This window comes from Mustela nivalis (assembly GCF_964662115.1).
Source record: "Mustela nivalis genome assembly, chromosome: 2".
NCBI classification, from domain to species: Eukaryota; Metazoa; Chordata; class Mammalia; order Carnivora; family Mustelidae; genus Mustela; species Mustela nivalis.
This window is the reverse complement of record NC_139021.1, coordinates 170,809,940-170,834,406: the sequence shown is the minus strand read 5'-3', so window position 1 is coordinate 170,834,406 and position 24,467 is coordinate 170,809,940. Positions and strand designations below refer to the sequence as shown.

General features: G+C 42.5%; 1 protein-coding gene across 4 annotated transcripts; it reads right to left on the bottom strand.

The window, feature by feature from the left end:
- Positions 1 to 315: 315 nt before the first annotated feature.
- PLEKHS1 (pleckstrin homology domain containing S1) lies at positions 316 to 24,467 on the bottom strand. 4 transcript variants are annotated; one of them, XM_082719633.1, is made up of 13 exons: positions 24,310 to 24,467; positions 22,503 to 22,549; positions 14,187 to 14,275; positions 13,962 to 14,068; positions 13,258 to 13,392; positions 11,440 to 11,515; positions 10,471 to 10,587; positions 8,450 to 8,575; positions 7,277 to 7,383; positions 6,596 to 6,802; positions 5,785 to 5,886; positions 4,477 to 4,612; positions 316 to 2,025 (listed from the first exon to the last, which is right to left on the bottom strand). In XM_082719633.1, the coding sequence occupies exons 2-13, from the start codon at positions 22,528 to 22,530 to the stop codon at positions 1,846 to 1,848; spliced, it is 1,410 nt and encodes a 469-aa protein (XP_082575759.1). In that variant the 5' UTR covers positions 22,531 to 22,549; positions 24,310 to 24,467; the 3' UTR covers positions 316 to 1,845. The 4 variants fall into 4 exon arrangements, with proteins under 4 accessions (XP_082575759.1, XP_082575761.1, XP_082575760.1 ...); XM_082719635.1 differs by having other exon boundaries at positions 6,638 to 6,802; XM_082719634.1 differs by having other exon boundaries at positions 6,638 to 6,802; positions 10,471 to 10,590; positions 24,310 to 24,434.

Genomic DNA, 24,467 nt, shown 5'->3' with positions numbered 1-24,467 from the left:
AAGATTTTATTTATTTATTTTAGAGAAAGAGAGAGAGCACAAGCAGGGGGAATGGCAGACGCAGAAGGAGAAGCAGGCTCCCTGCTGAACAAGGAGCCCGATGCGGGGCTCAATCCCAGGATCCTGAGATCATGACCTGAGCCAAAGGTAGACACTTAACCGACTGAGTCACCCAGGCACGCCGCAACTTGCTCCTGTCCTTTTACTATAGTGCAAACATCTTTCCGTGACTCACATGTAGAATATTTAACATCTTCAGAGCACCCAATCCCAGGAAGTGGGATTCCCAGGAAGTCCACATAATTAAACAATCCCTCAAGAATTTATTTTTTATTACAAAAAGTGCTGCAGTGAACATTACGGAACAATCTGGGTTGGGTGAGTATTTCCATTGGACAGATTTCTGGAAGTAGAAATAGTAAGTGAATCCACACACATCAGATCATTACGTTGTATACCTTGACCTGATACAATGCCATGTGTCAATGACATTTCAATAAAACTAGGGAGAAAGCAGAGTTTTCAATCCAGCTTAAAAAAAGAAACAGGAGGTAAGGATTTTTAGACAATCTGGATAACATATCTGTATTTGGATGTGTCTTCTGTCTGCTGAAGGTCTTTTCAAACCTCAGTCCAAAAACAAAGTGAAGATCAGGACATCTGTTTCTCAGATTCTTAGATTTCTTAGATTCTTGTTCTGCCACTACACAGCTATGAAACTGGGAACCACAGAGGATACAGCTTTACTATTGTTCCTTTCTGACATGCTGTGTTCTGTTAGTTTCAGGCCTACAACAGAGTGACTCAACAATCTTGTACATTACGCTCTGCTCACCACAGTTAAATGTGGTCACCAAACTATATTATTGTGGTATCATTGATTCGATTCCCCAGGCTGCGCTTTCCATCCCGGAGACTGCCTTATTTGATAACTGGAAGTTTGTACCTTTTATTCTCCTTTGCCTACTTCTCTGTCCCCTCCTTCTGTCTGGCCACCACCATTTTGTTCTCTGTATTTATGAGCCTGTTTCTGTTTTGTTTGTATTAAACGTTTGGGGCCTTGATGTCTTCTGGCACAAAATGACAACGTGGTAAGATATATTTCCTGAAGCCTCCTTATGCTCTAACATTTCCAGATTTGATTAGTCCTTTCACGCTCTGCCTCTGTTTTCCTGTTTATGAAAAAGGACTTGATGTTTTTGGCCTGTAGGATCAATTACTGTATCAATTAGTTAAGACTTTTCCAAACTCAGAAGTGTTAAGTCATTGCCTTAATTCCTTGTAGAGAAAGCAGATCTTTACTGTATATGACCTGAAATTGCTTTGACTTCTAGAATAGTTACTGGGTCTTTAAGAAAACAAGATAATTATTGAGTCCAAGAGGCGACTCTGCCTGGCATTTTGGACCAAGGGCATGACAAGGAGCAGGAGGTGCTTGGGAGGACTGATATGATATTACATCTCTCTGGAACCTTCCTTGCCTTCTTGGAATGAGCATTTCCAACCGTATGTTCCCAACAGAGAAGGGATTACGTGGGGGTACCGCCTCAGAGAGCACACCATGTTCATCTTAGATGAGGGACTTACCCAGTCTCGATGGTGTGTGGGACAAAGTCTGAGATATTGAGGCCTTCCATTTCCTCTGTGTTCCACAGTCATTACCACCCTTGGCCCTCTCAACATCCCGGATGCAAATAGCCAGAGAGGGGAGTTATCCCCGCGGTTGAGATGTAGATGCCGAAAATCAGAGAGCTGTGTTAACTTGCCTTGTCTCACACAGCGGTGAGGGGCAGAGCCCCTGCAGAGTCCAGGGACCCTCTTGGCTCCTCTGCGGGTCTTGGCCTGTTACTCTCCACTTCCTTTGCACTGACCCTTTCTAATGGCCGGACTCCTCTTCAGTGTCTTCCCGGGTCCAGACTTATCCAGTTGATAAGGTACGACATGCTCATTTTTTAAGGAGCACGTGCAGGAGACAGCATGAAATTTCTCCGAATTTGGGATCCGGCCGATGGTGAGTTTTATTTTCTAAAACACAAGAAAGAAGGAAACTCAATGACTAAAGATTATCCTTATGATTGTTTGTCCTCAGTCTGTCCTCAGTAACACCCTCTGACGCTGGTTTTGAAGAAAACCCTACCATGAACCACAAAATCTGGCCAGAGGAGCCACGGTGACTTACGTATTCAGGTGGAGGATGGATTTTACTCTCTGGCGGCCGCCAGCCTGAGCCTTTAGGGTAGACCCGATGGGCCCAGTTGTACCACTGGGTAAAAGCCTCTTGAAACTAGAAAATCCAGATGAAACCATAAAAAACCAGCACAAACAAGGCTGGACAAGCCCCGGACAAGATCAGGGGGAAATTAAAGTTTGATGTGTCTCCCCTATAATCTAGCATCTCCTCCTTTCTTTATTTTATACACACCCCTTCCCTCCAACCCTTTAAATCTCACATGGCCTCCTCTCCATGTCCCTACCCTGTCCTCAACCCAACCTCCTCGTCTCTCAACTGTAGTCCAACAGGAGGGAAAGTGAATAGGATCAGTCCAAATGCTCTAAAACAGTTAGGGCCCTTGGCTGCCCCTCCTTTGGTTCTACACATCCCCCTCCTTCCAACATTCTTTTCCCTTCCAAGGACCAGCTATTTGAATTTTTAAAGAGAACTGGGCATCCACTTTACCATAAACAATAGTCAGGAATGGGAAGGGGGGATGGGAAAGTAGAAGTCTTTGATCTCCCAGATAAGCATGTTGGCGAATGTCCCATATTTCTCCATAACATCGAATTGTTATCCAGTAGAAAGGGACAGGCAAAGTCAGCACAGGAGAAATGCTGCTGTCGCCTCCCACACAAGATGCTTCCCAGTCTAGAAAGGAAGTCTTGGAACTCTTTAGTCAGGAGTGCCCAAGTGAACTTGCTGCATTTGCTCCTCAGAAAACCCTTCTCCACACCCCTGCCCGTTTTTTGGCTTCAGAGCTGATGCCCAGCTCTTTGGGTCAGAGTACTGTTTGGTAACATTCAGAAGATTATATTGAACACTTGGCTGCAGAGTAGGTTTCTGGCCAAGGAAATATATTATAGTCCCCTGATTGTTGGACTGAGCACCTAACATCTACTTCTTTTCCAAACTCCTTTCTGGTCTTCAAAACCCAAGCCAGACACCACCTTCTCTGAGACGCCTTTCTGGTCTTCCTCAGATAGATTCACTCCTTTTCCCTCTCTGTTCCCATGGCCCTCTGTTCACATCTTAAAGCACACACTGTACTGTAACTAGCACATGACATGCCTATTTGATCCATAATATGTGAGCTCCTTAAGCTTTGGCTGAGACCATTTATGTAGCTCTAGGACTTAGCCGGGGATCCAGCATAAAGGAAGTAGTCAGTCAATGGTGAATGAGTGACTGAAGGGAGGAATGAGTCCTTGCCCTGCCACTAACTAGTTATGTCCCTTAGATAATTCCCTCACCCTTGCTGGATTTCCCCATTTAGAGAGTATGGATATGTTTTTTGTTTAACCAATGAGGTTATTGTGTAATGCAGAAGAGATAAGAATGGTAAACCCTGGAAGAAATTGGAGAGATCATCTAGCACAGTGGTTTTCAGGAATTTTAAGCCAAGGAAACGTTTCTTCCGGGAGAGCTAACAGAGCTCGCGTAGGAGCAGATAAATGACAAATGTAGATCATTCTTGTTAAAGTCTTATATGCATACTGTCCCCTTCTTCACTTCTTCCTCAAGTCCTTGTCTCTTACGGGCCCAAGGATCACAGGTTGAAAACCAGCTATCTCACTGTAGAGAGACAAAGGTGAAGCCCAGAGAAGAAAATGATTTTCCCAAGGTTATGTGGCATGTTAGAAATAAACATAGGCCGGGGAAGGAATTTGCCCTGCCGAACCAGCACCCACAGGCAGAGCCATGGGGAGCCTTTTGAAAACATACATAGTTAATACACACTCACACGTTCTGTTTAATTCTTCCAATAACTCTGTGAGGAAGATATGGCGAGGCCAATTTCTGAGTTAAGGAGCCTGAAGAGTTAAAAAGGGGACCCTGGCCAACATGCCCCAGCCAATAGTTGGAGAAGGAAAAGCAGTAAACGCAACAGAGTGTCTAGTGTGGGCCAGTCCCATTTGTAAGCAAGTGATACCAATTATGACAGTTAATTCTCCAACAATGAGTATGAGCCTTACCCCCAATTTTGCAGAAGAGAAAGTTGAGGCACAAAGTGGCTAAAGGAAATGGAACACACACCCTGAGCCAATGGGATTCCCTTGCAAGCTCCTTCCACCACCTCATGCTATGTCTGAGGTCTCCACAGTCTCCTACCCCTGGCCCTCTCCAAACACTCCTTTATATGAAACAATTTTGAAAAGCTTCTAAAATAACATTCTGTTATTTGCAAGTATTTGTATGCACTGTTTAGGCTCCACCCAAGACCTTGGTCTTATTCCTGGCCAGGGCCAGGCAGCAGGACTCACCTCCTTCTGGACAGACCGGCTGAGAAACAAGGAGGCCTCGTCCAGACCATGGGGCTTCAGGTCGTTCACGGCCAAAAGATGATCTCCGTGAAAAAATAAGCATCCCAGGCGTGGGGGGCCTTGCCACTGAGCCACACTGCAATGAGACACGGCATTCAACTCAAGTGTGAGACTGTGCCCGCAGGACACAGACTAGGGTTCCCTGATGACCATCACCAGCTTCTTAAGCTATTGTGCACCACATCTGACGCAGACAAACTCCATTTTCTTTCGGAATATTCTCTCATCTGTCACTACTGTTGGACCCGACCCTTCTTCCAAAACCAACTCTAATCGTAACGTCTCTACATAGTCCTCCTACATTCCCCTTCCTTTAATGACTCTCCCTGCCCCGGGACTTCTATTGCACGGTGGGAACACCCGTTCCTTGTATATTTAAATCACATGTATTTTATATTTGCTTGTTTATGTGACTGTCTTTTTCACCAGGCTATGAGACCCCAGAAGGATAGCACTACCTTCAAAAAATATTTTTTTACAGCCACTTAACTCCAAATAAACAGAAGATGTTTAATAGGTATTTACAGAAAGGGAGCATGTGATGATTACATAATGACTATCTAATGAACAATACATGAATGGAGGAATGAACAAGCCCAGGCACAGAGAAGTCAATGGTTTTAGTCAAGTATTTACGGAACCTCTAAGATTGTTAGGAAATTTGAAAAGTGGAAGATATCGTTTCCTGCCCTTTCAGAACTTGTCACCCCTTTACGTTAAAGGGGTTTCTTCCCTTGTAAAAATGTAATCTTCCACCCAAACAAATTGCAAAGGTTTTAAATCAAAGGTCTAGAATCAAATAAACAGTGCTGATTTTAAGAAAATTCTCTCTTTTGCTTCTGTCCCTGACCAAGAGGTGTCTGGAAGTCTTTGATCTTGGTCCTACCTTTTCTTTTAGACCTTAGATTCTTGTTGACTTCACACACTTCATTCATTTATCCCATAGTCATTGCTTGGTGATTAATGACTTAAGAGTCATTGCTCAGAATGATTTCCCTGGACCATACCTATTCATTTCTGCTTTTCTTTACCTTCCAAGTATCAGAAACTTGCTGCTTACTGGACTTTTGGGTCCTCCTATCTGCAACCCACAGCAACACCCTTCTTTCTGCCTCTAACCAAAGACCTTTGGTGATAACAGCAACACTACCATCCAAGCTCTCTGTTTTGCCACATACAGAGTTTCAAGATACAATTGTGTTCTTCCCACCCCATTTATAATCAAGAACCCTCAGATCTCACACCTACCATATCTGACCTGCGGCTTCTGTGAGAGTGAGATAATTGATGATGTCGGAAGGAGAAAGGAACACATTTAGTTTCTCCACTTGGCCTTCATCAGGGATGTTACTATGAGATAAAATGTTTATAAAAGTCACATCAGGACATAGTCTCTGGTTCTGAACTGACTTCCTGAGTAGACTTTGCCCTCTTACATCTAAGATGGTATTTTCCAGTTAAAGATTGTCCCCCAAATTTGCAGAATATGAATTTAAGTTACTCATTAATGCCCTCCCTACCCCTCTTGGAATGTGGTGTGCATGGCAAACAGTAGAGTAAAAAATGGACTAAGTTGATAATGTATTACATCTATCTGCTCATTTCTCCATTGGAAATGATTCATAGAAAAGACAATGGAAAGAGTGAAAATGGAGAACAATTTCATCAAATACTCTTGGCATCACTTAAAGCCTATCACTTCCCCCTCCTATTCTATAACCAAACATCATGCAACCTTTGTGCTCATAATTTTAACTGTAGACATTGGGGGACATGCTACCTAGGTTCAGCATGATCCAAAGTTCCAGGGCCTGAAATACTAGTCAAGGGAGAATTTTTAGAAATATTTGAAAATGCTACCCACAGCCCAGGGAACCACTTTACTTCTAGCTCTGTTACTCACTGTCCTTGGCCACCACATCAGTGAGAAGGGGAAGCTGGTCAAAATGTTGGCTGACTTGAAGATTTTTAGGAATTACTTTAAAATTCGAATTCTGAGTTAAAAAAGGAAAGCTGCCTTGCTTAAGGGCCCATAAAGTTTTAGAAATTAGAACTTTACTTGATTAGAATAGATAATTGCACAACAGTAAGCGAGGCCAACCCCTTTATGTCATTCACGGTTTGTGCTTCCATATTGGCAGGTGGAAGACACGAGTCACTTTGTGAGTCTTGTTCTTGTAAGTGAAGTCCCCCGTTCTGGATCTCTGGAAGGGCCTGGGATTCCTTGTTGCCATCAGCAGTCTTGTGGGACGTCTCTCTGAAGACACTACAGTATGAGAAATTAATACAATACCCTTTTTCAGCAGGTCTGTTTACAACTTTCTATGGTTTGTGAATCAGATTTCAGTAGCTAGGAGGCTTGTGAAAACTAACCAGGTCTTCAAGTATGCCTAGCCTTCAGAATCACAGAATCAAACTTGACAGACTTTTCTTCTGAAAATGGAAATGGCGTCAAAATAATCCTTGACATTGGGAGGACTTAAAGCGCAGAAGGGAGAATGCAAGCATACATTCAGAATAGAAAATAAGTTCCCCAGGAGATAGAATATGGTCTGAGGTGATCACTCCATGGTTTTCAGGAGGCAGAGAAATCATTCTCATGTCTTCTTGTTTTGAGACTATGGAATAATGGAGTGACTTGTTCTATGACAATGCTTTTGAATTAATATGTCAACAGTAATGGTTCTAAAAGAGTGCGTTGGTTAAGAATCAGTTTTAAGAACATGGCAATTTTACATACCAGGATTTCATTGACATGTAGTGATTCTCAGTTGTCTCGGAGAAGTGGTTTAGACTGTCAGCCTCGGCAGATTCACCAGAGTCATTGGAAGCAACAAAAGTATTCAACTGCAGACAAGAAGAATGGACGTAAACACAAGTCTACCAATAGCCAGGGACCTCTTAAACCTTCCACGATGGCCCTGGGCCCTGAAATGGTAAGTACATCCCCTATGGGATGAACAGTGGCGTTCATTCTAGGAGACTGAACTCAGAAAGCCTCTCCAGCTTCAAGTCTGTTTCCTCCTCCTGGATTCCCCCACACTCCCAATACAGCGTTTTATTGGACTGCATTGCTTGACTGCATTTATTTTTCTGTTTCATCACTATGCACTTAATGAGATGAACTCTTTTTCTCAGCCGGTGCAACTGGAGGACCCTGTCACCTGGCTGGGCCAGACTCCCACACAACACAGGGCTGCAGGGAGCTGCAGAAGTCCTAGAGATACGTCCTCCCCAACCCCAAGAGGCTCTCCACAAACCCCTCAAGACTAAGTCATCGGGGGAAATGGTTGATCCAGAACCCTGAGGGCTTTTAGCTGCCTGCCTAACAGATTCATCATGAACCCATACCTGGAAAAATCAGTTTTTCTGCTGTTCCCCCATAAATGGTGGACTTCCAGGGCCGGCTTTCGGGCCCCTGGCTTCACCTGGACGGCACCTTTGCCCTCTGGCCTGACGAAGCTGTGTTCAGGCTTTGTGAGGTCCCACAGCCCCCTCTGACCTCCTCGCCTTTGCCCATGTATCTCCTCCTTCTCTGAACTTCTACTGCACAGTTTTGTACTTAATTTGCGGGGGCGGGTAGGGGGATCTTTTTACCAATGGCCTTTTAGCTTAGTTTTACCAGCCTTACTAGCTCAGTTTTACGTGGTCTTCTCTCTGGAAATCACCTCCCCTGCCTTCCTTCCCTCATGTACTCCATGCATTTTCTGAGCATCGCTCATCAGCACAGAGCCCTTTCTGTCTGGTCTCTTGGGCGCTCCTATTCAAGAGTCAATACTGTGACACATCACCTGTGCCCCATTCATTGCTCTGTTCTACAGAAGCCCGCCTAGTCCCCCAGGAACAGCACACAGCCAGCGCCCAGCAAATATCTGTACAAGGAATGAAGGGTTAATGGAAGGAGGGGGGTTACCTCTGAAAGAATGCTTCGAGGACTAACATAATAACTCTCTTCTTCTGTATCTTCTGTAGTCTCTGACAAGAAATCATGTAGTAAATGGGCTTGTCTGAGTCCTGGAGAATTTTTTTCCATTAAATGCTGGATAAAGAGATGAAGACAGAATTAATTATTTTCTTTCTTTCTCCCTTTCTCCATCTTTCTTTCCTTCCTTCCTTCCTTCCTTCCTTCCTTCCTTCCTTCCTGTCTTCCTTTCTCTCTCTTCTTTTTGCAGGAGACAGAATTAAACCATATGCTTTTTGGACAAGCCATCCTAGATTAATTGGGTTGAGAAGATCAGAGGATCTTCCAAGGTTACAAGAAGAAGCCCACACAACTCGAACTTGCCTCTTGCATCTGGATCACCTTGGTGATATAAAAATATAAACCCATCTTTCCGGCTTTCTCTACAATTGGGATCTGTAACTCAGAACAAGTGGTTCACTCTGGCAGGGCTGGGGGAGTTTGGGGGAGTGGTGTTCTAAGGCACTTAGCTCTGCTATGGAGGCCCCCACCGCACCTACTAGTTTTCACCCAGTGCCATCTGAGAAGGTAATTAGCCCATGGTCAAGGCACCACACCTTCCCTCTTCCTGCTCAATATTCCTCTTTTGTGTTCTGCTCACATACTTCTATTGTTTCCATAGAAATGGAATTTGCTCATGTTGATCATGTGATAGCATGAATTATAGTCTTCAAGGTAATGTAGGTTCAACCAATTACCACCTTCCCTCCCCAGCAGATACAGGATAGTCTACTAAAGTAGCTGCTGTGCATGGCAGGAGAATTGTTCTAAGTACAACTTAATTCTTCTAAGAACAATGCCTGGGAGCAGGGGGTTTTGAAAAGGTCTTGAATGTGTTCTAAGAAGTCCTTGAAGGGAAGGGATTCTAAAAACATAATTCTTTCAACTGTGTCCATTTCTCTGGTGCCAGGATCATGAAGCCAGACCATGCTGAGCTGGGGGTGAAGAAGGGTTCCCACTTAGTTTGGGCAACAACAAGCCCCAACAAGGCAGACAGTACTTGTAACTGGAGCTGACTGAAAATCCACGCAGTTGGAACACAGTGTGTGAAAAGGCAAGACAACCCCCAACGTTATCTTTAGGGAGAGGGGTATCGTGCGTGAAAAACAAGAGGTATTTACTGAAAAGAGTTACCTTTTGCAACCCATTTCCTGCAAATACCAAATGAGGTGTTTGGCCTGGTGAATTTGATCCACTATAGAAAGCTTTTAAAATAGTTGGAGAGCTCCCAGCTAAATAGAACAGGAGCTTATGCTGAATTCACACGTGCTGTGTACCCAGGGAGAAGGGAAAGTCAATGGTTACATCTCTGAAGGACAAATGGTATCCATGGCAGAAAAAAAAGCAAGCAAACAAACAATTACTCAGCCCACTTATCCAGACTTGGGAAGATTGCAAATCTGAGCAAAGCAGAGAGTATAATCACAAATCACTTTCAAGGGCCAGGTGTATTTTTTCTCCTCAAATGGATTTCACTAGAAAGAAAGATGAAGTCACAGGCACACACACACACACACACACACACACAGGGAAGCAAGACTGAGTAAGTGAAGGAAATTAACAAGAACCTCGGTGTTCCTTCCCCCAGAAGTACAGATGATAGGGCAGAAAACCAAGTGGTGTTTCAGGAATCTTTTCACAGAGGTACTCTGTGCCCTCTGTGTGAAAGGGAGGAAAAGGCTGGCAGCCAGACTTTTGGTTAGCTGGAGGGCTCCCCAGCTCCCATATGTGGATGCAGGGCGAGGGGCACGCAGAATGAATGAGTACCTTTCGAGGTAGGCAGAGCAAGCGGTAAGGCTCATTGTGGTACCAGAAACAGACTGAACATAAGACCATCACCAGTGATAAGAGTCATTCTTATGGTGGGTTAGGCTTAGAGCAAAGTGTCAGATACATTGGTAAGACTTTGGAAGCATCAGCGGATCCCCAGGCAAGGCGTCCTGAGAGAGAGAGAGAGACGGGAGTCTCATTACCATGTCTGGAAGACTGTTTCTTGGTGTGGTGGGGCCAACAGCCTCTGATGTGCTGGGAGAACCAAGGAGAGGGCTGGGGTCTGAAGAGGGCCTTTTACCGCCCAGTGAGAATTTCCCCTGCTTATGGAAAAGGAATATTGCAGTCAAGATTGATCTCTTCCCTGGAATTAAACAACAGCCTTGTGGCTGGGCTTCCTACCTCCCGTCTTTTACCACGAACATGTTTACCCCAGCCCGCCTTCTCTCACTAAGACACGACGCAATCGTGCCTCTCTGCAGTTTCCAAACCTTTGAGGGCTCCCAGCCTGGTCTTCAGATGCCCTGAGTTTCCCTAGACCTGCTTTTCCAAACCGACACCCACCCGTTGGCTCTAATCATGTGATTCTACTCATAGACACGTCTCAATTTTCTTCCTCGTTGGCCTCTGCTTTCTTTGTCAGCATCAAAGAACTTAGAAAACACGTCAAAACAATGCCTAGAGACTGAGTTTCATTTATAAAGGTCTGCCCTAAGAAAGGACTTGTGTAAATTCGTGAAGGTTCTTGGGAAGTAAATGAAACACTTAAACCTGTTAGCCTTTACATGACAGAGATATTGCATTGAAAACGCAAGAGATAGGAAAAAGCATTTTTACAGAAACCGCCCTAGACATAGTCATTCAAAAGGTAGCCGTTATGCACCTAGCATAACAATGATGGAAAATACTCTAGTTTTGGCGACTCTTAATAAAATGCCACAGTTCCCCTTTACTCCTCCGGCCCCAGTAATGAAGACCTGAAGTGTCTTGCAAGACACAAAAGTATTTCTTCCTATTGTTACTCATAAAAATGACAAGGATGTACATTCTCCCACTTATTTATTCCCCATATTAGGGCCAGTGGCTGAGGAGGAAAGGAAAAAGCTACCATTGTTTCCTCGTGAAAGAGGGAGTGCTCGTGTGCCCCAGCATTTCATGAGGGAGGGAGTCACCTGTGGGCTGTGGCGTGCTGTCTCTCCCCCGAGGCAGAATGATGACACGAAGGAGACCCAGTCTTTAATCTTCTCCCTGTCGATAGGAACAAACTCGCAGCCGGTGTGTGGCAACAATAGCACCTGTGTTCCTTTTGAACCAGAGAAGGGTTCTTTTATTAAGGTCGGAACAGGCAGTGGGAGCAGGTACCGGGGAAATAAAGATTTTTTTCTGAAGTAGCTTCAGTGACCCACGGACTCCTCACCACCTCCACGCTTGTGCACTAGAATTAATCTTCACGCCGCCTCTGTGAGGCGAGCGCAGGGAAATGGGGGAAAACGCTGGAAAATAATGGTAATAATCACAGGGTTTGGAGCTCTTGGCTTTGACACTGATTTCTTTTGTGTTCTTAAGCGAGCCCCTTCACCTGTCAGTGCCACTTTTGTGTAGCTATTCTGGTATGCCTCCCGTCGGGGAAGGCATGTGTTTATGAAGAATGGGTTTGAATGCATTTATATAAATCACATCATCTTTTCTATTGACTTTTCACGACAATGTAAAAAGAGAGCCTTTGGCCTTGGGCTTCACCTGCAACAGATCAATGGTCTTCATACTTTGGGCGTTCGCTACCTTCCCTGACCCTGGCCTTCCTGCAGGGGCAGATGACCATCTATAAAGGATCCATTAGGCACTTTGCTAGCGCCAGGAGCCCCTCTTAAAAACTGAAGACCCCCGGGGCATCTGGGTGGCTCAGCTGGTTAAGCCACTGCCTTTGGCTCGGGTCATGGTCCTAGAGTCCTGGGATCGAGTCCCACATGGGGCTTCCTCTGCTCTGCGGGGAGCCTGCTTCTCCTTCTCCCTCAGCCTTTCCCCATCCTTGTGCTCTCTCTCTGTGTCAAATAAATAAATAAAATCTTTAAAAAAAAACAAAACAAAAACAAAACTGAAGACCCCCTCAGGGAGGAGTACTGCCCCTCCCTAACATAGGCGGCTTGTATAGTTGTTTGTGAATTTTTTTTTTTTTAAGATTTATTTATTTATTTAGGAGAGGGAGAGAGCGGGTGGGGGCGGGTGGGAAGAGGCAGAGGGAGAGGGGGACAAGCAGACCCCTTGCTACACAGGGAGCTCATTCTCCCAACCCATGAGATCGTGACCTGAGCTGAAATCAAGAGTCGGACGCTGACCCAGCGGAGCCACCCAGACATCCCTGTGTGTATTGGGTCCTTTCACATGAAGTGCATCTGGGGTGATGGTGATAGGGGTATGGGTTGAATTGTGTCCCCTCAAAAATTTGGATACTGAAGTCCCAACCCCCAGTACCTCAGGATGGGACCTTATTTGGAAATCGGGTTGTGTCGTCGTAGCTGTGATTAGTTCAGATGACATCGTACTGGCCGCCTAATCCAATAAAACAAGCGTCCTTGTAAAAAGTTTGAATGCAGAGAGACACACTCAGGGAGAATGCTCTGTGAACCTTAGAGTTCGGCCACCACGAGCCCAGGAACTACCAGAAGTTAGGAGAGACCTGAAACAGACCTTCCCTGGGACTTCAGAGGGAGCATGGCCCTGGGACAGCCCGATTTCAGATGCTTAGCCTCCAGAACAGTGAGACAATACATCTCTGTTGTTCTAGGACACCCAGTTTGTGGTCCTTTGGTATGGCCGTCCTAGGAAACGAATACTGGGATTTTTCAAGATATTGTCACAAATGAGGAAGACTATCAAGATGGTCTTGAAGGGTGTAGCCATGGGCTTCTGATCAAAGGGTGTTTCATTTGTCTGTGTGTCTATTTTTTATTGGGCGCACAGGAAGCACTCTGTGCTGTCTTACGACTTACCTGTCCTGCCCAATGAGGAAGTATTCTCTGTTAGTAGTTCGTATGGACATCACCTCATCAGGGAGACATTTAAACATCTTCTGTACAGATTGCATTTTTTCCTGGCCATGTATACCAACTTCTACACTGGAATTCCTGTCAGATACAAAGTGTTAAACAGATTCGAACATGAAGACTAGCATTACATATTAGGATTCAAACTGAATAAAATTTAGATCTGTTTGATCAATATCTGATCATTTCAGAAAAGACATTTAGATCTGGTTCACCACCGATAGAGAATACTTTCCTCAGCCTCAAACTTAATTCAGAGATTCTTTTTCTGGTTGGAGTCTTTGTTTTACAAAGTATCATGTTTTCTACTTTTCTTTTTGTACAAAATTTTTGAAAGCAAAGACAAAAAAAAGCCAATCTAAATACTTTTTAAAAATCCATGTTGAGTTTATGAAGTGATGATTTTATCAGCCCTCATCCATAAATTAAGTGAATCAAAATCTTTTGTCACTAGATGCTTATTGAGTAATAACTTATGAACTATAATATACAATACAAAATAAGTATTTTGCTACGTTTTACTCAAAAATGTTCCTCATTTTAGCTTCTTTTCAGCAACAACTACTGTTGAGTGTGAAGCCTTTGGTTCTTTCAATGATTTAAATTTCAATTTGCAGGCTACTTGTTTGTTTTCTCAATTGGATACACACGGGTCGATTTCAATGGACCCTCTGCGATGCTGGTCTTTGTAATAGGAAAGACGAAGCCTCCTTTCCCCACTCTTGGAAAGAATGAAATACCGCCTTTTCCAAGAAGACTGAAAAAAAGAAAATTGAAACCATTTTGCATCTTAGTTAAATCTCGGAAGAAAAGAAAGGATTTTTAAAATGCTCACAAGCCTGTAGGAGGCCTGTTAAATCATGGTGCACACTTACAGCAGAGAAGAAAAGCTGAGGAGGTGGGGATTTAATAAAGTAATCTTGTTTGCAGACTTCATTTTCATAATAAAATGCCAATGGTTTGCCTAATAAAAGAAAGTGAACAGATTCAGTTTGTTCCCTGTAAATTCTGGAAACGAGAACTGCTACAATCAGAAAACACTATTTACCTCTGGAAAGGTCTGCGAATTATTCAGTTATGGGAAAGAACATCTCTAATAGGGCCAGGAAAACAAAGAAGTCAAAGGACCACCAGGGTTCCTCTTCCTCGTCCACAATCAGGACCTTCTTTCAGAAGACATGTGGAAGCTCCTTAATGTCTAGCTCTAGCGTTGGGGGCACCTTGCTGGCTCTCTCGCTGTGAGCCAAGGTTTGTCTCTACTCTTGGAAGAACCAGGCTGAGGAGCCGGGTAATTCTGCCTTGCCTTGGCTTAGCAAACAAAAGCAAAACCACCTGCTATTGAAAATGAGGTGGTAGAGTGGTTAGTTAAATCACAAGGTTTCCAAAATGTTAACTGCTTCTCAGTAAGTCCTGAAATGTATAGGGTCTTTTTTTCCCCTGTATTTTCAAAAATGTCTTCCAGAAATCTGCACTATTTTTATTATTTAGAAAAATATAATGTTGTTATAATAAAATTTATTAAAAAAATTAAATAGAGCTTGGTTTTGCTTTCACATCCAGGCTGTTCTAGTTTGTCCTTGATTTTATAAATGACAGACTTTACTAAAGAGTTAGAGCTTTTATATTAAGTGGAAACAGAGTCAGGATTAGGTAGCACAGTTGATGGGGCTATTATGCTATAGTCGATCTAGTAATTCTTTTTTTACACTTTTTTTTAGAATAGTTTTTTTTTCTTTTAAAATTTTATTTATTCATTTGAGAGAAAGAGGGAGCAGGAGCAGGGGGAGGGGCAGAGGAAAAAGCAGGCTCCCCACTGAGCAGGGAGCCCTGGGCGGGGCTCCATCCCAGGACTCTATGATCATGACTGAGCTGAAGGCAGATCCTTAACTGACTGAGCCACTCAGGTGTCCTTCTTTAACATTTTTTTAAAAAAATTTATTTATTGCGCACCTGGGTGGCTCAGTCATTAAGCGTCTGCCTTCAGCTCAGGTCATGATCTAAGGGTCATGGGATCGAGCCCTGCGTTGGGCTCTCTGCTTCTTGTTTCTTCCACTCCCTCTGCCACTCCCCTTGTTTGTGTTCCCTCTCTTGCTGTCTCTCTCTCTCTGTCAAATAAATAAATAAAATCTTAAAAAAAAATAAAAAGTTTATTTATTTAAGTAATCTCTATATCCAACTCAAATTCATGACTCTGGGATCAAGAGTCACATACTCTGGGGCACCTGGGTGGCTCAGTGGGTTAAAGCCTCTGCCTTAGGCTCAGGTCATGATCCCAGGGTCCTGGGATCGAGCCCCACATCGGGCTCTCTGCTTAGCAGGGAGCCTGCTTCCCCCTCTCTCTGCCTGTCTCTCTGCCTACTTGTGACCTCTCTCTCTCTAAGGAAAAAAAAAAAGAGTCACATACTCTTCCAACTGAGCCAGCCAGGTGTCCACAGAATTGAGTAATTCTTAGGCAGCTGTCCTCACCTTGCCTCCCTCTCGTCCCTCTGAAGCAACTCTGTCTGCTCCCCATCCCTCATCCTTATACACACACTCCCCACACACACTGGAAAAGGAAGAAAAAAAGAGAAGGAAACAATATTGCTATTAGCTCCTCTTTAAAATCATCATGCAGCCTTGGATGAACACACGTTTATTTACTGAACAAGTATTTGTAGAGCACCTTGGGTCACCATCTCTCTGTTTCCTCATCTGTAAAATGGAGACAATAGCACCGACCTTACAAATTTGTGGTGAGGATTGAAGGAGTTAATACATGGAAATCTCTCAGCACTGGGCCAGGCACACAGTAAAGCTCTGAAGAGTAGCTATTATTAATAATAGAGGAGGGGCACCTCGGTGGCTCAGTGGGTTGAGCTGCTGCCTTAGGCTCAGGTCATGTTCTCAGGGTCCTGGGATCGAGTCCCGCATCGGGCTCTCTGCTCAGCAGGGGGCCTGCTTCCCTTCCTCTCTCTCTGCCTGCCTCTCTGCCTACTTGTGACCTCTCTCTGTCAAATGAATAAATAAAATCTTTAAAAAAAAAGTGTATTAAAAAATAATAGAGGAAACTTTAGCCTTTGTCATTTGCATGGGAAACCAGTCTCTCTTCTACCTATAACATAGGTGCTCTTTGGTGGTACTAAATTTAGAGGGTTCAAGGGATGTAGGTATTTTATGAAAATTTGGAAGTCTCTAATAACATTGTATACAATTAGTTGAATCTTTTTTTTAAGGAGGGGAAGGGCAGAGGGAGAGAGGGAGAGAATCTCAAGCAGGGTTCATGTCCAGCATGGAGCCAGACGTGGGACTTGATCTCATAACCTTGAGATCATGACCGGAGTTGAAATCAAGAGTCAGATGTCCAACTAACTGAGCCACCCAGGTGTCCTTACAAGTAGCAGAATCTTAAAGTAAACATCTATGAAGACGTTGCCCAGTTTAGACATTCCCAGGGTGTCCCCAGTATTCACATGGACTACCAGTTTCAGGGCACAAAACCTCTGATAGTGTTTGTTGACCATGGCAATGGTACTGTTATCTCCAGAACTGATGCTGAGGAATCACCAGCTCTCACCCTTCCATCACCCTTATGGCCAGTCAATGATTAAACCATGCCTGTTTCACTTCCCAAATACTTTCTGGGACCCATCCCTATTTCCCTGTTCCTATCAGCACCACCTTCAAGATCTTCAGACGTGTCAGTATGTTTCAGTTCATGTGAATTCGAGAACTTTGCATGTTTTTCACTTACTGTTTCAGTAACTGTCCCGTTGGACCCCCTACTTCCAGTCTTGACATCTTCAAATCCATTCCTGACATACCCTTGAGACTAAACACCAAATCTGACTGATCTAGGACTTTGGACAAAGACAGAATAACAGAGACTGGGTCTACCAGACAGAAGATATAAAATAGTGGTTTTCAAGACACTGAGCATGGGCAGCTAATGTCACTGATCCTTGAGAGACAGGAAACAATCCCAGTAGGTCCTACAATCCCCTTGAGAGAGATTCCAGGCTACAGCACAGGAAAGGGAAACTGAGGTGGAACCAGGCGGATGGCTGGGTTGAGGAGACAGAGCTAAGGGTTCAGGGAGATCAAGGCACTAGGGCTCACAGGACAGAGTTCTGGAGAGGGAAGAGCTTCACACAGAAAGAATCACAGAAACATGCATCAAGTTCTTAAGTATTCAAGAGTATAAATCAATATGTGGGTGTGAGGAAACTACCCGAGGCCAAAGAACCACTAGAAAAGATTAGAGGGAACAGTGTCTGGTGCTCGTACAGAACCAGAAGAATTAACTGTTCCCTCCAACCAGACTGATAACATTTATAATTTATGGGGCATTGGGTAGGGTGCTTCAAGAGGTCTTGACTCAGTAGTGAGGGATAATTATCTCTAGGCTGAGGACTGTTCCTTAAAAGGATCACATTGTTTCCAAAAAACTTAACTGCCTCCCAGGACAAAGCTCAAGGTTTGCTGAAATACAGCACCCAACACGGTCAAATTTTCAATGTCCGGCAATGAATCAGAGACTACCAACCACGCAAAGAGGCAGGAAAATCATGGCCCATATTTAGGAAAATAATTGAAATGAGACTAGAACTGACACAGATGTTCCAATAACCAGAGAAAGCCATAAATACAGTTACTATAACTGTGCTTTATAGATATGAGAAATTAGGTAGAGACACAGGTGATATCAAAAAGATCCAAAGTGAACTTCTAAAGGTAAAGACTGCAATGTCTCATTAACAAACAGACAGACAAAAACACAGGACAGATGGCATGAACAGCAATTTAGTGCACGTGAAGACAAAGTATACTAGGGACTATCGACATGAATGCAGAGGAAAAAGAATAAAAAAACATTAACAGAGCAGCAGTGCACCGTGGGACAATTTCAATGGCCTACAATATAAGTAATAAAATCCCTAAGTGGGAAAGTGGACAGGAAAACATTTGAAGAAATAGTGCCAAAAAGTTTATAAACTTAAGGAAAATTATAAATCCACAGATCCAACGAGGTCAGGAACCCCAAACACAAGGTACATGAAGAAAATGGCATGAAAGCACATTGCAATCAAGCTGCTCAGAACCAGTGATAAAGGAAAAAAATCTTAAAATCAGCTGGTGGCGGAGGGATGGTGGTGGTGTTTGGAATATGTACACAGAAGGAAAAGGGGAAAAAAAAATCTAAGATATTAGATTTCTCACCAGATACAATGCAAGCCAAAAAAAACAGTGGAGCAACATATTTAAAGTACTGAAAGAAAAACACTGTCATTCAAGAATTCTAAATGCAGCAAAAATATCTTTCAAAAATAAAGGCAATTTCAAGACATTTTTCAGACATACAAAAGCTAAAGGAATTCATCAACAGGAGGCCTGCATTATAAGAAACATTAAAGAAGTCCTCTGGCTGGGGAAAAAAATGGTATCAGTGGAAGTCTGAATTTTATTTCCTCTTTTCCTTTTTATTTTCTTTTATTTTTAAAAATTAACATAGAATGTATTATTTGCTTCAGGGGTACAGGTCTGTGAATCATCAGTCTTATACAATTCACAGCACTCACCATAGCACATACCCTCTCCAATATCCATCACCCAGCCACCCTATCCCCTCCCCACCCCCAGGCAACCCTCAGTTTGTTTCCTGAGATTAAGAGTCTCTTATGGTTTGTCTCCCTCCCTGAGCCCATCTTGTTTCATTTTTCCCTCCCTACCCACGACACCCCATTCTAACAAAATCCTGCCATTTGCAAAGACGTGGATGAAACTAGTAAATGGAACTTAATTTGCTTAGCAAAGACAATTATTATATGATCTCTCTGATAAGAATTTTTTGGTAATAAATGCTTTTTATTTTATTTTAAGATTTTATTCATCTATTTGAGAGAGAGAGTGAGAGAGAGCATGAGCAAGAGGTGGGGAGAGGGAGAAGCAGACTCCCTACTGAGCAGGAAGCCCAATGGGGGGCTTCGTCTCAGGATCTCAGGATCATGACCCAAGCTGAAGGCAGGCACTTAACTAAGCCACCCAGGTGCCCCTAGAAATCTGAATTTATATAAATAAACGAAGAACACTGAATGGTAACTGCGGAAGTAAATATTTGAATTGTTTTCTTATTATTTAAAACATTTAAAAATTCAATTGATTGTTCAAACAAAAATACTAACAATATGTTGTGCAGGTTGTAGCATATGTGTAAGAAAAATACAGTTTCAATAAGTAAAATGTATGAAGGTCAGGAGGTAAAATTCTTATATAGTATGTTAATTGGTATAATATCACTTGTAATAAGATAGACTGTTATGTTAAAGATATACACTAACAGCCCTAAAGCAACCACTAAAATAACAAAACAGTTACAATCAATAAACCAAGAAAGGAGATGAATAGTATCATAGAAGTACTCAATTAGTTCAAAAAGGGGCAAAAAAGAAGAAAAAGGGGAACAAAGAAAAAAAAGAGACAAATATAAAACAACACTATAATAGACTCAAGCTTGATCATATCAATAATCACATGAAGTATACATATCTAAACAATTCAATTAAAAGAGATTAGTCAGATTGGACAAAAAAGTAAGATCCAACTGTATGGTACTTACAAGAAACATATTTAAAATATAAAAAATATTTAAAATATATAAAAATATATTCAAATACAAAAATTTTTTTCAATTTTTTTGGAAAATATTTTCAAGAAATATATTCAAATATTAAGAAATATATTCAAATATTTTAAAAACAACTATATGGTACTTACAAGAAACATATTTAAAATATAAAGACATGAATAGGTTATAAATAAAAGGTCAGCAAAAGGACACACTATGCCAACAGCAGTCCAAAGAAAGCTGGCTGGCTATTTTAACAACATATTTCAAAGCAAAAAAATATTACCAGGGATAAAGGTCTTTTTATAATGATAAAGGGGTCAATTAATCAAGAGGACATAACAATCCTAATTACATACCTAATAACAGAGCTTCATCATACATGAAGCAAAAACTGATAAAACAGCATAGAAAAACAGACAAATCCACAATTAGGGATTTCAATACCTCTCTCTCCATAACAGATAAAAAGAAATAGGCAGAATATCATAAAGATATACTGGACTTGGACAATTTGGACAGCATTATCAACAAACTCGTGCTGATTGATATTTATAGAACACTCAACGACAGCAGAATGAACACCTTTCTCAAGGGCACATGCAACACGTACCCAGGCAGGTCTTGTTCTGGGCCATAAAACCAGTCTCAACACATTTGAAAGGATCCAAGGTTTACAAAGTATATTTTCAGAACATAATGGAATCAAACTGGAAATCAGTAACAGAAAACTTTGGGGAGGGATGTATATGTTCATTATCTTGATTGCGGTGATGGTTTCCCAGGCATATACACATAGAAAAACTCATCAAATTGTACATTTTAAATATGTGCAGTTTATTGTATGCCATTTTCACCGCAAAAAGCTATTTCAAAAAAATACGACCAGCCTAAAACGCAAATCTAATGATGCCTTTATCTTGCTCAAAAGGCTACAAGGAGGGGCCCCTGGGTGGCTCAGTGGGTTAAATCCTCTGCCTTCGGCTCAGTTCATGATCTTATGCTCCTGTGATCAAGCCCCACATCAGGCTCTCTGCTCAACAGAGAGCCTGCTTCCTCCTCTCTCTCTGCCTGCCTCTCTGCCTGCCTACTTGTGATCTCTGTCTGTCCAATAAATAAATAAAGTTTAAAAAAAAAAGGCTGCAAGGATTCCTGGTCTTATGAGATCAAGGTCAGGCACAGTAGAGTGCCATGGCCTCATCCTCTACTCTCCCCTGTCCTACTTTCTACACCTGTTGTCCTTTGACACACCCTGCTTCTAACCCACCCATTGCTTTTTGTTCATGCCACCCCTCTCTACTGAGATGTGCCCTTTTGCAATCTCTTTTAAAACCCTACACATCTTGTAGGGTCCAGCTTCAATGTCTTCTCCTAAAACCTCTCTGGACTCCCATAACTACTCGTATGCTTTTCCTCAGATCCCCATCCCATTTTATTTCGTGATTCCTAGCATACCCTGATTATTTGTGCTTACTCTCGTGTGTTTAACTTCCCAACAAAATTTATAAGCTCACCCAGAGCAATGACTCTATAACTTAATCTGTATAATCTCTAGAGTATGAAGCACAGTGACTTTACTAATAATAGGTGCTTTGAATAGGTATTCAAAACTATTTACTTCTAAGTTGATTTGGATAATTTGCTTTCTAAATTATTTCACTCCACACTCAGCTTTCCTAACTACCCACCTGCAATGAACCATGTTAACATGAACAAGGACCTTTGAGTAATATACCTTGAGCTACCTTTCTGACAACAATTTAGGCAGTTTCCTCAAGTGTGAATTTCCTACTAAATTACAAAATATGGGGTGCCTGGGTGGCTCAGTGGGTTGAGCCTCTGCCTTCAGCTCAGGTCATGGTCTCAGGGTCCTGGGATTGAGCCCCATGTTGGGCTCTCTGCGCAACAGGAAGTGTGCTCCCCCCACCTCTGCCTACTTGTGATCTCTCTGTCAAACAAATAAATAAAATCTTAAAAAAAAAAAAAAAAGAGGAGAAACAAGATGGGATTGGGAGGGAGACAAACCATAAGAGACTCTTAATCTCACAAAACAAACTGAGGGTTGCTGGGGGGAAGGGGGTAGTTGCTGAGGGTGGTTGGGTTATGGACATTGTGGAAGGTATGTGCTATGGTGAGTGCTGTGAAGTGTGTAAACCTGGTGATTCACAGACCTGTACCCCTGTGGCTAATAATACATTATATGTTAATAAAAAAATTAAAAAATTAAAAAAAAGGATTAGGGTCGCTAGCATCCTTTAAAAAAATTAAAATAAATTACAAAATCCTCTTCAGTCTTTTCTGGGCTAGTGTTTGTTTCAGTAACATCTCCAAGCAACAGATGGAACAGCTGGTTGATGAAAATCAGAAAACGTCAAATTTCTAGACAGGTGAGCTCTTACAAAATAATGAACCCAATCCAACAGCCCCTGCCACACTCTCCATACCAAGAATCATTGTCCTAGAATTCCACCCCTTAGCCTCACTAAAACTGTCTTCTGGATCCTGGTTAGCTTGATGAGAATTGTTTGTCACATTCAATAGTTTTTTTTTTTTTTTTTTTTTTACTTCGGAGAGTATACGCCCTGGGTACCTGGACTCTTCTGGGGTCTGGGTTCCATGATGGCTGTCTGTTCTCTTCTGTCAAAAGGAAGAGTGAAAGGCCAGTTAGTCCTCAAACAACAGTGTGCTTCACTGATGAGCCACTCGATCGTGGAGCCTCAGGGCGGTGCCCACAAATGTCACTGCGATGGGTTATCAGCCTTCCGCTTTGGAAAGCTCCTGAGGCTGAGAGTCGCCACAGTAACAAGGACACATCCGGGCAACTTGTGTTCACCGAGGGGCAGTTCTGTGGAGGTGTTGGAAGGAGCCCTGTTCCCTGGACCTTCCTGCCCCATAAGGGACTGTGACAACAAAGTCCCTGCTGGAAACAGCACCAAGGAGGAGAGACAAAGGACAGGGCACCGGCAGGAGGCTATGGACCCAACGCAGCTGAGGAAGCCTGTCTAGCCAAGAGGAAGCATTAGATAAACCCTTCTCCATGCCAGAAACTTGCTTTCTCCAGAGGGAAATTCAAGAGCAAGGACCAGGGCATAACCCTGTTCTTTTAACCCATCTCAGGTGCCTGCCCGGCTCCAGGGGTGAAACTGACTCCCGAGAGCTGGAGCTCTTTCCTGGTAGCTGTGGGAAGATCCCTTGACCACCGTGCCACCCTGCGAGAAGGGGGACCCCACAGGGGAAGGGCCTGGGGGCAGGGGAGATCTTTCCAACCAGGGATGTGTTGGTGATCAGAGCAAGACTCAAAATAGTGGGCGGAATCAAGCAGGGCAGAGCCAGAGAAGTCCCAGGAAGTTGGGAGGAGGCCAAGGGCCCTTTATCTGTATTTTGCACGTTTTATATAGTACATATAACATATATAATACATATAATATGTATTAATGTATTAATATGTGTTAACATGCAAAAATTGTGTCAACCAACTCTAAGGCTCCTGATTAATAGTAAGCTGTTTGTGGTTTTGGGGGGGGAGTCAAAAGTTACCCGTGGATTTTTCCACTCTGTGGGGGGTCATCACCCCTAACCTCCATGTTGTTCAAGATTCAACTGTGTATGTATAGAAACACTGGATTTCCAACAGGACATATATTTCATATTATATGTATGAATTTCATATTACATATATGTAATCTATGTATACATACGTGAAATCCATTATATATGAAACCTATTATATAAATTTTGCTTCTATAACATAAGCAGAACAAGCATAAGCTTATGTTATAGAAACAAAATCCTACATTATATATGAAATCTCATTCAATTCATATATATATTTATAAAATACATAGATTTCACATATATTGTTCCATATACTACAGAACTGACACTACTTTTACAATGGTGTAATAAAATACATGGATTTCACATATATTGTTACATATACTACAGAACTACTTTTACAATGATGTAGTACCCATTTTACAGATGAGAAATTGTTATCAGGGATACTAAGCAATTTGCCTTTGACCACATAACTAAAAAGAAGCAGAGCCAGAATTCTAACCTCAGAGTTGTCTGAACCACTTTGCTTTTCCTATTTAAGAAAGAAGAATTAAATCTCTTCATAGTTCGGATTGCATTTCTTGTCATTGCCCACAAACAAAAAAAGCCTTTCAGACTTATCTCCGTGATCTATTCAGGAGAATCGACCCACCATCATTACCTATAACCTGTTTATTTTAACGTCATTTGGGATTTGATCGGTGTGATACCAAGCGGTCCTATTTCCTTCTGACTGTACAATTATGAACCAAGAACCCCAAACAGCAATTTTGCTCAATTAATATTTCAGATTACCACAGCCTTGAGAACCTAAAACATTCAAACCAAGCGGTACTTACTAGAAGCCGGGTGGTCGCTGGTTCAGTTCTCAGCAGAATGCTCCATCCGTCTGTCTCCTGACCATATCACTGTTCACTCTGAGCACTGACTGGTGAGGTGAAAATTAAATATAATCTGTTTGAAATGTAAACCAACAGGAAGTTCCTAAACTGCTACC